At 49.6% G+C, this 14,412-nt stretch overlaps 1 protein-coding gene across 3 annotated transcripts in view; it reads right to left on the bottom strand.

Annotated features, from left to right (window-relative positions):
- The window catches only part of SCARB1 (scavenger receptor class B member 1), a 505,116-nt gene that overhangs the window by 95,242 nt on the left and 395,462 nt on the right, over positions 1–14,412 (bottom strand). For all 3 annotated transcript variants that reach the window (XM_069215380.1, XM_069215379.1, XM_069215381.1), the window contains exon 8: positions 10,001–10,119. In XM_069215380.1, coding sequence (XP_069071481.1) covers positions 10,001–10,119 — 119 coding nt within the window. The remainder of the gene's footprint in view (positions 1–10,000; positions 10,120–14,412) is intronic.

Raw genomic sequence — 14,412 nt, 5'->3', positions numbered from 1 at the left:
GTTTCCAGCAGCTTTAAAGAACCCTGCAAGCTCCCCGCAAGAAGCGTGAGACTTGCAACACTGCACCCGGCGACCCCGACTCGGCTGGTGGCGATCCAACACCTCAGGAGGGACCCCAGGACTACTCTGATACTGTGAGTACCAAAACCTGTCCCCCCTGAGCCCCCACAGCGCCGCCTGCAGAGGGAATCCCGAGGCTTCCCCTGACCGCGACTCTTTGAACCTAAAGTCCCGACGCCTGGGAGAGACCCTGCACCCGCAGCCCCCAGGACCTGAAGGACCGGACTTTCACTGGAGAAGTGACCCCCAGGAGTCCCCCTCCCTTGCCCAAGTGGAGGTTTCCCCGAGGAATCCCCCCCTTGCCTGCCTGCAGCGCTGAAGAGATCCCGAGATCTCTCATAGACTAACATTGAAAACCCGACGCTTGTTTCTACACTGCACCCGGCCGCCCCCGCGCTGCTGAGGGTGAAATTTCTGTGTGGACTTGTGTCCCCCCCGGTGCCCTACAAAACCCCCCTGGTCTGCCCTCCGAAGACGCGGGTACTTACCTGCAAGCAGACCGGAACCGGGGCACCCCCTTCTCTCCATTCTAGCCTATGTGTTTTGGGCACCACTTTGAACTCTGCACCTGACCGGCCCTGAGCTGCTGGTGTGGTGACTTTGGGGTTGCTCTGAACCCCCAACGGTGGGCTACCTTGGACCAAGAACTGAACCCTGTAAGTGTCCTACTTACCTGGTAAAACTAACAAAAACTTACCTCCCCCAGGAACTGTGAAAATTGCACTGTGTCCACTTTTAAAACAGCTATTTGTCAATAACTTGAAAAGTATACATGCAATTTTGATGATTTGAAGTTCCTAAAGTACTTACCTGCAATACCTTTCGAATGAGATATTACATGTAGAATTTGAACCTGTGGTTCTTAAAATAAACTAAGAAAAGATATTTTTCTATATAAAAACCTATTGGCTGGATTTGTCTCTGAGTGTGTGTACCTCATTTATTGTCTTGTGTATGTACAACAAATGCTTAACACTACTCCTTGGATAAGCCTACTGCTCGACCACACTACCACAAAATAGAGCATTAGTATTATCTATTTTTACCACTATTTTACCTCTAAGGGGAACCCTTGGACTCTGTGCATGCTATTCCTTACTTTGAAATAGCACATACAGAGCCAACTTCCTACATAACACAAATACTAGAATACTGTATAGGCAATACTCCACTATGAGGTGAGTAAACACACTATTATATACACATCTAAAGTCAGTGATTAGCATAGAAAGCAATAGTAAAACAGTAGAAAATAGCGAAGGACCTGGGAGAGACCAAACCATATACTAAATAAGTGGAATGTGAAAGGCAGTACCCCACCCATGGAAGTTGAAGTAGTAGAGGGGAGCTGGAGGAACTAGGAACCCCAAAAGGTAAGTGCTAGGGTGCCCCCAGCAACCAGGAGAGAAGAGGTAAGTACCTGGTTTTCCCCAAACCCACAGGAGAGCTTTGGAAAAGGACTCTGCACGATTTTAGCAAGAATGGAAGAAACCAAAGGTGGGTCCTGACAGAAGAGGACCTGCAAAAGAAGGGGACCAAGTCCAGTTCAAGATGGAATGTCCGGTTGTGGCAGGAGCCACTACCCACCCTTCTAGAGATGCAGGACCATGTCGATGGTGAGGTCAAGGAGTCAGCTGTGCAGCAGTGGAGCAGAGGAAGAGTGCCAGAAGTGATGCAGACAATCTCCCACGAAGGAAGAAGAGTTGCAGTTAGTCAGTGGTGTTGGAATACCACAAACAAGCCTCGGCAAAGGCAGGTGTCGCAGATGAAGAGTTGCAGAGCTGCTGGGGTCCAGCAAGGTCCAGGGGCACTCAACCCACAGAGGAGAGTCCCAGGAGACCCTCAGCAGTGAGAAGAGCCAGAAGACAAGGATGCAGCCCCCACAGAAAACTCACAGGCAGCAGGCACGGGAGTCGCAGTGAAGCCCACTCAGCACACATGGAGAGGTGTCCCACGTCGCTGGTGCAGCAGGCAGAAGACTGTGCTTTGCAGGGAAAAGGGCTGGAGGCCAGGGCTACACAGAGGCTGAATATCCATAGGAGGAGGAATAAACAAGCCTTGGTAGCTGCAAGAGTTGCAGTGCACAGGGGTACGGTCCTGCAAGGAGAGGCAAGGGCTTACCGTCTCCCAACTTTGAAAGCTGGTAGAGAGGACCACTCCAGACCACCAACTGTGATGCAGTTTTGCAGGAGAGAAGATCCACACAGCCGGACGTCGTTGCAGTTGCAGGGGAGTGACTCCTTCACTCCAAGGGTGATTCCTTTGCTCTCAGAGGATGCACAGCTAGGGAAATGTTGCAGTTGCTGGAAGGAGCCAGAGAAACAATGTTGCAGAGCACAGTCATCGCAGGAGTTGCAGATTGTCGTTTCCTGGAAGGTCCAGTTCCAGTCCTGGTGGCCAGAAGATGAAGTAAACAAAGCAGAGGATTCCTGTTGGAATCTTGCACATTGAATCATCTGAAGACCTACCCTGGAGGAAGATCCTAAATAGCCCAGGAAGGGGGATTGGTCACCTAGCAGAGTGACCACCTATCAGGAGGGGGCTGTGACGTCACATGCCTGACCTGGCCACTCAGATGCTCCCTGGGGTCTCTGCCCACCTTGGATTCAAGATGGCAGAATCAAGTAGCCACATGGAGGAGCTCTGGGCACTATCCCTGGGGTGGTGATTGACAGAGGAAAGGTCACTCCCCTTCCATTGCTTAGTTTCGCACCAGAGCAGGGACCGGGGGTCCCTGGACTGGTGCAAACCAGTTTATGCAAGAAGGGCAGCAAATTTGCCTTTCAAAGCATACCTGTGACTTACGAAGTCCAGAAAAATGGAGCTGGAGTTCGTAGGGGCACCTCTGCTCATGCAAGGGTGCCCTCACACACAGGTACCTGCACCCTGCCCTCTGGGCTGTGAGGGCCTACCACAGGGGTGACTTATAGTGACCTGGTGCAGTGACCTATAGTGTAAATGGGTTCATGCACCTTTTCACGCAGGCTGCAATGGTAGGCCTGCAGGCATTTTGGATGGCCTCCCATGGGTGGCACAATACATGATGCAGTCCATGGGGAACCCCTGCTGCCCAAATGCCCTGGGTACCTAAGTACCATATACTAGGGACTTGCATGGGGGCATTGGGGCACCAGTATGCCAATTGTGGGGTGTGCTAAGTCCCAAGCAAACAAATGTAGGGTAGAGAGCACAATGGTTAGCAGGATCAGTGAACACAGTCAAAACACACTGACAGCAGGCAAAAGTGGGGGTAACCATGAAAAACAATATGGTGCTTTCTTACAATGACCACCAACTATCCAATGACTAAGCTCTGTTCCTGTGAATTATTTCCTGTGTTTAGGGTACAGAAGACAGCTGATCTGTCTCTCCTTGCATGACACACCTCTTGCTCCCTGTTGGTGGGTTTTCTTGCTACTGACTAATTTTAGGTTACTGCTTATTCAGCTATATAGTTCCAGCTACAGGCATTCCTGTAAATCCCGAAGTCTCCTGCAACCTTTGAGTCTAACCTCCTGCCCTTGGGGTTTTACTGTTACCTGGAGCCTTGCTATGAGCTGGGTGTTTTTTTGCCTTCAGGCTTTTTCCTCCATGTGGAGCTCCTTCTGGAAGGCACCATTTGCTTAGTTGCTTTCATGTGTCAGCAACATTGTTGCTATTGGAAGGGGTCATCTTTACCTCTGGTAGACCTAGGCTGTAAAGACCAGGGCTTCTCGACCTCCCTGCAGTTACAGACTTCTAACTAGGGGCCTGGTTCATGACACTACATAGTAAAAAAGGGCTTGTTCAGTGAATTGTGCTTACTGTATAGGGTAAGAGGAGGAGCACCTGGAGCAGAGTGGCTTGGTAGCGAAGGTAAATATAAAGTCAGCCTTCATTATGCTCCAGTGGTACTTGGTAAACCTGGCTGAACCCTGCAGTGGCACCTGACATCGCCAGGACCATCTCCCTGGCTACAAGATCACCAGGCAAGACAGCCTTCACAAGTCCGAAGGTGGAATCGCCCACAAGCACACCATCAGCTGCACCACCCCCATATATACACCATCCACCAACATGTAACACCTGTTTTAAAGCTCTGCATCACAGCCAACCTCACCGTAAGTGGCACTCATCTACAGACCACCAGGACCACGCACCAAGTTCCCCAACACCATCGCTGACTTTGTCGCAGCACTCATCCTGGACGCTTCAAATTACATGCTACTCCGATCTGAGCTTCCATCTGGAAGACCACACCAACCCCAAATCAAAATCACTCACGACGAGTTTGGAATACTGGGCCTCACCCTGCTAGTAAAGGGCCCTAGTCACAACGCCGGACACCTCCTGGACTCTATCTTTCCCACCTTTGAAAATACAGAGTCAATAAGCCCACACCACAACCTCGTCAACTTCAGAGTTACCATACCAACACACACTACCTCAAGACCAGCCCTCCGAAACTGGAACATAATCACGGAGAGGTATTGGAACATAGCTCTCAACATCCACTGACCCGAACACAACAACAGTCTCCCCAAATCCATCAAGAATTTTAACAAATAGATCACCTCCTGTGCCACCTCCCAGGACTCCCCTCAAACACAGCAATACAACAAGATCCAGAACCCAGTGCAGTTTGTACGCAGATGAACGAAGACTGATCAAACACCACTGCAAACAACTGGAGAGCAAATGGAGAAAGAGCCAGGACAATACAGACAGGAGAACGTTCAATCCTGCCCTGAGACGCTACCACCAAATGATACGGACCACCAACCGTGCTACTCTGATAGACCACATTGATGTAAGCACCAACAGAAGCAAAATTCAAACTCCACACCCACAATTTCTAGGCACTACATAACACTGGCCCAGCATACAATCCCATTTGCTATTACAAACCTTCAAGACACCTCTGCTTGTCCAGATTCTCACTCATACATCGCTTGCAAACGGAAGACCAGATTCAGTGGTCAAGTCTTCTCCTAAACGCTTCCAAAGTGTGGAATTAGCTGCCACTGCACACAAGAGCCTTCTCCTCACTTTATGAATTCCACAAGCAGATGATGAACTGGCTTTACCAGTAGTCCCACTAGGCCTTAGGTTTTGGCCAGCATACTCCCCCCAGATGGTAGTGCGCTATACAAACCTCAATGATATAATATAACATAGGTACATAGGTTACATACTCTTTCTTGAGCATCTAATTGTATACACAAAAGTGGGACTGATGGACTACTAAAGGCTATGATTAAAGCTTTCCAAGGAGGCAGCCTGGTTCTGCATGTGGGGTAACATGGTTAGGCTGAAGCGCATTCAGTCCCTGGTGGAATAAATCAACTTTGCCCTGAGGGCGATCAAACTGGGCCATTAATTTTTCAGAATGTGAGGGCAAGCATCTGAGGGCAAGCATCTGAGGGCTTGCATGAAGAATTATACTTTGCTTGATAGGGTGAATCAATCAATCAGGATTTATAAAGCGCAGCAAATCACCAGGGAGGGTCTCGAGGAGCTGGCGTTGCTAGCTGCTTTCCAGTGCTCTGTTCATTCAAACAGCCATCTTGAGTCCTTTACTGAATTCCCCGAGTGATGCGGTGTTCCCAAGGGGCAGGGAAAGGTAGTTCCAGGCTTTGGCCGGCAGTTGAGAGAAGGATCATTCTCCATTGTTGGATCTGCAGATCTAGGGGGTGTCTGCGAGGAAGAGGGAGGTGGATCTTAGAGGTCTAAAGGTCTGAGATGATTTTATATCTGGCTGTCCTCATTTGTGCAAAAAGAACAGATGATGGATGAAATGCTGAACAAATCAAACATTTACTCCAAGTCACAGATCTGGGCCTAGGTCCAATGTTTTTTGGCTCTCCATGCCATTCCAGTTTGGACCTAGCCATATGCAAATCAGTCTTGACTCTGCTCCTCATGCGAACAGTCCAGCCCGAACAGCCCTGGACCGGAAACAGGCATCCTAGGACTGGTTTCGGGGTATCATCAGGCAAGCTAGTTTGAAATCAGTGGCAGAGCAAGAACGGGGCTCTCATCTAGGCATACCCTTTCCGCTTACAGCAACAGGTGTGAAAAGAACAGATGAGGGATGAAATGCTGAACAAATCAAACATTGACCCCCAGTCACAGGTCTCGGCCTAAAATCCATTGTGTTTTTGCTCACCACCCCATTCCAGTTTGGACCCGCCACATGTAAATCAGTGTTGACCCTGGATGGTTATTTCCGATCCAGGGAGGACCTGGCCTGGCAGTTCGGGCTGGACTGTTGCCATGGGGAGCATGGTGAAGACGGAGGTCAAGACTGAGGTGGCGTGGTGAAAAATAAAACAATGGATTAAACCCAGACCTGTGACTGGGGGGGATGTTTGATCTGTTCAGCATTCTGTCCATCTGTTCTTTTTCGCGTTTGTCTTCATTCGTGAACACTAGGATTTGCTGAAGAACATTTTCCTGCCTAGTGCCATGTGGATCACAACTTGGTTGCGAAGAGCGCCGACTCATCAGCAGGCACCTTTATTACTTTGTTATTTTAAAGACAACATACAGAACAGATTGAGGTACCTTGCTCAATCAACAAACCTTATCAGGTTCTTTACAACAGTCACAACTCACTTGGCTCAGAGCACTAAGTTTGCTGCTCATGAAGGATCGTGCATCAGATATCAGGGAAAGGAAACTTTCCAAAGGGTTTTTCTTATCTCTTCAAAGTAACTGCCTCATTGCTACTTTTTCAGGCCACTGATATCAGCCCTGGACAAGATAAGCAGCTGAGAAATGCTGAGAAATCTGTCTGTTCCTTCTCAGAAGGAAGGAAAGCAGCAACATTTTCTGTTACTGCACATATTCTTTAGGAGCCTTCACATTATTAAAATAAAAAATATAACTAACTTAAGCTTCCTTTCAAATTACCCCTCACCTACAAAGAGGGCCCTGGAGACACTTTGCGGAGACTCTTGGAGGTTTCTCGTGACCAGGTCTTGAAGGTGTTCTGGGGGGTGGGGGACCCCTGCACACCGGGTACTGGGTGCTCCTAGGCGCTTCTCTGTAGGGGATCTGGGAGAAGCTGCTTAGAGAGAGGCCTGGAGGCGAGAGGAGGGAGTGAGAACACTGTAGAGGGAAAGCGAGAAGTGGTACAGAGAAAGGGGGAGAAGGACAAGTTCACAAAGAGGGGGTGAGATGCCACAAGGTTGCACTAGTGGGCGCTCTGTGGAAGAGGGCTGGGGGACCTCCATACACAAAGGCCTGGGGGTGCTCCATAGAGCGGGGGCGCAAAGTCTCTAAGTGAATAGTGTCTGGGAGCTGCTCTGCATGGATTCACTTCATAGAGAGGGCTTAGTGGAGTCTGAGGCCCTCAAGAGTAGACTGAATTGCCATTTGTAGAGGGACTTTGAGGGCTTCACCAGGCCTCCTCCTTTTCTACACCCCAGAGGTGCCCTCTGCAGGTTCTAGGCTGGGGATGAGACATAGCACGTGTATCTTCCATCTTATCCCCTTGGTACAGTACTTCTGGTTGTTTTCATTGTCTGCTCCTGCTTGCACACATTTACCAGGGTTACTAAGTCATGGGGTTTACATATTTTGGTGTCAGCTAACCATAAATATATCTCAGTTCCATTTTTGAGTTAAATATCTAATAAAAAAATATTTTAAAAAGAAAGACGTTTTTCCTGTTGGCTGCCTCTATGTCCGATGAGTGACCCCAGGTGTAGGTCTCCCTACAGCAGTAAACCTGACCGCTAATGGACATTTCTGACATGAAGCCCCCTAAACATTTTGTTATCACCAGTGGGTGTCAAATGTTTGTGCCATTTTGTATCCTGGAACTCTCTGGCACTGCCGACAAGTGAATCTTTCACTGTCTAAGAGGTTGTCTTCTTGATTGGCCAAAGAAAGGTTCACTCCTCACAGAGGGATAGCACCCTCCTGCACTTACATGTGAACACGAAAAGTGTCGGGTGTCTCCAGTAGAGGGTGCGGTGAGGAGAAAAGCCACTAAAGCAGGAACACCTCCCTAGCAGCCGTAAATTGTGTACTGAAGATGAAGAATAATGCAGGTGGATGAGCAACAAACAGGAGATGGCAGGGATGCTTGCAATAAGTCTAACCACAGGCAGTCGCTCGAACCGCCTTCAAACCCATCTTTCCACACTGCCATCTCAATTTGGACTCAGCCACATGCAAATCAGTCCAGACCTGCTCCAACAGAAACAGACCAGCACAAACTGCCAGACCAGGTGCTCCCTGAACCAGAACTGAAGAAACCCAAGACCAGTTTCACCCAGAACCGGGCTGGTCAGTCGTCACAGCTCAGTTCCACTCGACAGTGAGCACGGGGCCCACGTCCTTTGCTTATCGTAGCTAATTGGTCTATGACTTAACTGCACACTTATCTAATCAGCTCCATGTAATAAACTCATTGACATCTTTGCACTCTGGAACCTGCTGTTCGATGGGGTAAGAAGACGTCTCTGCAGCTATAAATGTTCAAACATTTTTGGAGCTACCTGGCTCAGCTGTAAAGTAGAAGTAATTCTGATAGAAAGCCCAGGCCTCTGCTGGTGCCGCAGTGAGCACCGATCCTGCACATCTTGGCTTCCAGACTTCCAACCCGAAGGCGCATCTTGTGGAAGAGGGTCACGCTGGGCAGGGTTTGACCAGGGACCCTTCAAGCGCTCCCAGCCATTTCAGTTACTGCTGCCGGGACCCAAGCTCCTCTCAGATGGGCACCTGCAGCCACCTCCTGCCTCCAGCCACACAGAACGGATCCCTCTCCAAGGAAAATCCTTTGGCATGGAATTGTTTTCCAAAATGTTGAAAGTATTAAAAACTGCAATTGATGAGACCTCAGAAAACACACACAAAATACTGGGAGTGGGTTTCCTACCTCTGTCCATGACCAGCATGAGATAAAACAACTACTGTGAAAGAGCAAAGGCACAGATGAAGCCAGCGCGCCTTCATCCGAGTGCTTGGCCGAACGACCAACCGGCTTTACCCTTCACGCACTTGTGCTCAGGAGCCCATAACCAGAACCTGGCGACAGAAGCATGTCAGGGTCACCATACAGCACGACTGGTACAACTTACCACTAAAGGCATTTGTTAATGGCCCTAGAGAATAACACACTCATGATGCAAAACTAATAAACTCACCTTTACCTGCTCAAAGTGTGAGGTCCATGAAAGATTGTTCCGAAACATTATACTATTTACTCACATTGATAAATAATGTCAAATAGTCCATTTTCAAAGTCGAGATTGGTTTCTGGTGTCCATCCCCAAAACACAATACTTTTTTCTGCTATTATTAATAGTCAATCTATTTTTTTTATCATACTCTGTTAAATGTGTGACCTGGTGTTGCAGACTAATAGGCATTATGGAGCATTTTTAGTAAGGACTTGCAATGTCTTTGCATGTTGCAAGTCAACTCAAGTCCTTAAAAAAGATTTACAAACCTTGTGCAGCCAATTTGCACTGTCTTGTGTGACTTTGAAAAGGATGTAACAAAGCAGCGCCTTGTGATGCACTGTGTTTTATTTTGATGTGATAGGCATCTCATGGGTGAAACATGAGCATTCCTGGGCATCCACCCATGGAATCTGACACAATCCCTGATTTACTAAAGGCAACAAGCCTGGGATTGCACCAAAATGGTGCACCTACCACAGAGACACACAACGAGAAATATCTATTTTGCCTCATTGCTTTCTCTTTTTGCAGCATGCACAGAAGGAGGAAAATGCCTCTAAGGATAGTTTTTGTGCAGGAAAGTAATCCTGCTCCTAATAAAGGCGCAAGGGTATCTCCACTGGAGCTAGGCAGCACTCATTGGACCAGCGCCCGGAGGGAGCAAGAGTATGTTAAATGTCTTTATAGCACACCCTCCACAATCACTCACGTACAGAAGGAAACGCTGATACAAGGCACTCTGATGGCCGAACCGCAGCACTTACCGGGTGCAGGTCCAGGAACATGGAGTGCTGAGAGGCACTGGGGTGCAGTCCCTCCACTGCCTGGGTGAAGACGGGGTCTGCGCTGTAGAAGTGGGGTAACGACATGAAAACCGGAGCATCTGGAAGAGAAGGAGGTGAGAGTGTTGGTTCTCTTCTCATCTCTGCACAATCACCTGTGCTTCACTGTGTGCAGTTACACAAGATCACACTACTGATCATACGTGTAAAGAAAACCTAAGCGAAGCTAAATCATGTGCCTCAAAACGCCAAGAGGTACGGAACTAGTCATAAGACCTGCTCATTCCCACCCACACCCCCTGGTACGGATGCTATGGCGGCCTCTTGCTCTCTGTGACTGTACTCACCTCCAGGCTGCAGACTAAGGTAGAGACAGGCGGCTGACCCTCCAGGGGTATGCTCTCCCTGAAGCAGGAGGCTGTCGTGGAGGGAGGGAGGTCCCCCAGCCATCCAAGGAAGGAAGTACGTGGTAGCCCAGTGCTGAGAGGGGGAAGTGGCCACCTGGCTACCAGTGGTATAACTAAGGCCCCCGGGTAGGAAGCTGACCCAGTGTGTGGTGGACACTTACGGTGTTACACCTTATACTGGGTCCAGGCAAGCCCCAATTAGTTAGTTCTACAGTGTCTAGACAGCCAGGGCTCTCTAGGGTGGCTATGATGAGCAACCAACATTTATCTAGAAGGCATCGGAAGGACTTGCAATACCACAGTAGCCACACAGAAACACATGAAAGGAACCACACAGTGTTACAAAAATAAAGGTACTTTATTTTAGACACACCAAATTAGACTACCATTGGTATACCTCCCTCTGGAGGTACGTACAGACAAAATATACATAGGTAAGTGCTCAGGAAACGCAGAATTTAGCAAGAGCCCTATAGGGGGAGCAAACCATATACTAAAAAAAATGGAATGCGAACGGGTGTCCCCCACCAGAGTGTATGCAGTAGTTAGACAAAGGCTGGGGAAGAGTGAAACCCCCAAATGTAAGTACCTAGAAAATCTCCAGCGGCCATGTGCAGAGGGGTAATTTACCCGGTTCTCCCATAGGCTAACATGGGGACGTAGCGGTTGGAGAATGCAGAAGCAGGATCAGACCAGTGAAACCCAAGGGCGGTATACTGGTGAAGAGGACTTGCAAAAGAAGGGGACCGAGTCCAGTCCACGCAGGAGTGTCCAGGTGGGTCAGGAGGCAATGCCCAGCTTTCTGTAGATGAAGATCCAGATCAACGATGATGTATGAAGTCCAGCTGCGGGGTCCAGGAGCTGCAGAGGAGTTCCTGAAGTTGCCTACGAACTGTCCTTCGATGGTCACTAGATTGCAAATGGGTCAGTGATCAGGAGGACCACAAACAAGCACAGCCAAATGCAAAATAAGCTATTGGAGGTTTTGCAGAGCTGTGGAGGACCAGCAAGGTCCTGGGGACTCGACCCCTGGAGAAGAGTCCGGGCTGACCCTCAGAAGGCAAAAGAGCCAGCAGAAGCAGTCGGAGCCCCCACAAGCAACCCTCTAGCAGCAGGCACAGTAAGGCCCAGTCAGCACACCTGAAGAGGAGTCCCACGTCGCTAGAGCAGCCGAGAGGGGCATGTCCTTGCAGAGTTAGAGTGCTGGGGGCCAGGGCTACTAGGAGCCTGAGGATCTCTCGGAGCAGGAGTCAACAAACCTTGGTTGGTGCAACAGTCACGGTGCACAGGGATTCTGTCCCAGTGGCAGGGGCAGAGGCAAAGGCTCAAGGTCTCCCATGTTGGAAAGAAGGCAGAGAGGACCCAGTTGGATAGAAGGCAGAGAGGACCCAGTGGATCCTTCAGAACCACCACCTCTGTAGGAGAACCTTTGCAGATCCGCAGGACAGAAGATCGCACAAGTTGGAAGTCGTTGGTTTAGGTGCCTGCGGATGCAGGGGAGTGACTCTTTCACTCCAAGGGAGATTCCTTCTTGCTTCTTTGGTGCAGATGAAGTCTTACCAACCCCACAGGATGCACAGCAATGGAAATGTTGCAGAATGCTGACAGGAGTCACGGAAACAATATTGCAAGGCAAGGTTGTCTCAGTGTTGCAGTCTTGTTCGGTTCCTGTGTAGCCCAGCAGTGGCTCTGGAGGCCAGGAGCAGGAGATGTCTTTGCAGAGAGGTTCTGGTGGAGTCTTGCAGGCTGAATCTGGAGACCCACCCTCAATGGAGTCCCTAAATAGCCCAAAAGGGGGTTTTGGTCACTCTCTGGGGAGACCACCCATCAAGAGGGGTCACTCACATCAGCTACCTGGCCTACCCAGTCAGATGCTCCCAGAGGCCTCTGCCCATTATGGTTCCAAGATGGCAGACCCAAGTGGCCACCTGGAGGAGCTCTTGTCACCAACCTAGGGGTGGAGCTGGACAGGGGAGTAGCCACTCCACTTTCCTTTGTGGGTTTCGCGCCAGAGCAGGGACCAGTGGTCCCTGGACTAGTGCAAACCGGATTATGCAAGAAAGGTACCAAATGTGCCCTTCAAGGTAGTCCGGCAGCACAGGGAGGCTACTCCTCCCCAGCCCAGTTACACCTATTTCCAAAGGAGAGGAGGTTGCTCCCCTCTCCTACAGGACATCCTTTGTTCTGCTGTCCCCTACTCAAGCTGGCCAAGCAGCAGGAGGGCAGAACTGTGTGTGTGGGGCTTCAGCAGCGTGGACTGCCTGCAGACCCTTGAAGATTGGTAGGAGCAGAACAGGGATATCATCTAAGGAACCCCCAGAATGCATGGAATGGGGTACGATTCCAACATGCCCAGGTTCGGAGTTACCATTACGCAGCTAGACCACAGGTGGCCAGTACGTAGCTAAAATGGCTTCCCTGCACTTACAATGTCCAGGAAATAGGAACTGGAGTTTGTAGGGGCACATCTGCTCATGCAGGGGTGGCCACACACAGAGGGACCTGCACTCTGCCCTTTGGGCTGAAAGGGCCTAGCACAGGGGTGACTTACAGTGACCTGGTGTAGTGACCAGCAGTGAAAGGGTGCATGCACCTTTTCACGCAGGCTACAATGAGGTGGAGTCCTGATTAGCAGGATCTGAGTGAAAACAGTCCAAGCACACCGACATCAGGCAAAATGTGGGGGTAACCATGCCAGAAAGAGGGGACGTTACTACACCCCACAGCCCTAGGGTGCAGGGTGCCCCTGAGCTCCAGGGGCCCTCTGCTCACAGTACCTAGACCTGAGAGCTCCTGAGTGAGTCCGGAGGGGCTATCCTCTGGAATGAAGTAGGTGGACCCCCAGTGCTGAGAGGTATGAAGTGGCCACCTGGCTATCAGTGATGTTGCATGCCCTCTTGTCACTGCATATGAACCAGAGCAGGCTGAACCCAGGTACGGAAAGGAGGGTTAATCCTAGGGCAGCAGGAAACAGAATCGGTGGACCAAGGGCTATTCCGAACTCTTTTCTGTAATCCAGGACCACACTAAAGACACCATCTAAGGTCACTCCCTGCGGGGATATCATTAGCCTACATAGGATTCTGGAAACCTAAAAATCCCACCTTTTTTATTGTTGTTGGCAGGTAGGTAGAGAATTTAACACAGAAAAAGGAGCTGAGGATGAGGGGAAAGAATTAAGGAGAAAGTGATGAGATTTCACCTAATGGAAAGTCAAACATCTTGTGAGCGGTGCCTTTTCACTGCTGCAGCTAGAGTGCCAATTGTGAACAGGACTGTACTTGTGATTACAAATATCCAGTACTTGAAGACAAAGGGCCTCATTTACAAGCCTTTGAGCCACCGCTGCATCATTTGTGTTTGGAACAGCGGTGACGCAAGCAGTGCTTCACACTGCACCAGACTTACAAACGGACGCACTGGGCCCAATGCATTAATTTGTGAACACTGCATCACTTTAAACCTGCGCTAGGTTTTATGTGTGCAAGATAGGCGATCACACAAGAAGAGCCACGCAGAAATGATGCAGTGAAATGTATATTTCACTGCGTCGTTCTGTGACTTAATTGCGCCAGAATGGTACCACCTGCTCAGACGAGGCGTAAAACTGACACGACTTTCCTCAATCGGGGCTCGTGGCATTGCTGGAATAGCAATCCCAGGATCCTCCGTTGGGGTGACGTGACAAGCAAAATAACAATGGATTAAACCCAGATCTGTGACTGGGGTGAGTGTCTGAAAAGTTTCAACACTCCGTCCATCATTTTATTTTGTGATATTGCATTGCTGGAGTAGCGTCATTGTTATGATGCTAGTCCAGCAATGCGTGTGTTTACCGCCACAGATACATCAGAATTTCCGATGCATCTGTGAAAACGTGTGCCATGGAGCTCTGTGTTGTAAATACAGCGCATCCATGGAGTCGTTATGGGGTCGTAGGGCGGCGCAAGAAATCCGACGCATCAGAGCCAATGAGTCAGATTCTTG

The sequence above is a fragment of the Pleurodeles waltl genome, chromosome 11 (assembly GCF_031143425.1).
Source record: "Pleurodeles waltl isolate 20211129_DDA chromosome 11, aPleWal1.hap1.20221129, whole genome shotgun sequence".
Taxonomy (NCBI): domain Eukaryota; kingdom Metazoa; phylum Chordata; class Amphibia; order Caudata; family Salamandridae; genus Pleurodeles; species Pleurodeles waltl.
Note: the sequence above shows the minus strand (reverse complement) of the source record. Positions and strands in the feature narration are given on the sequence as shown.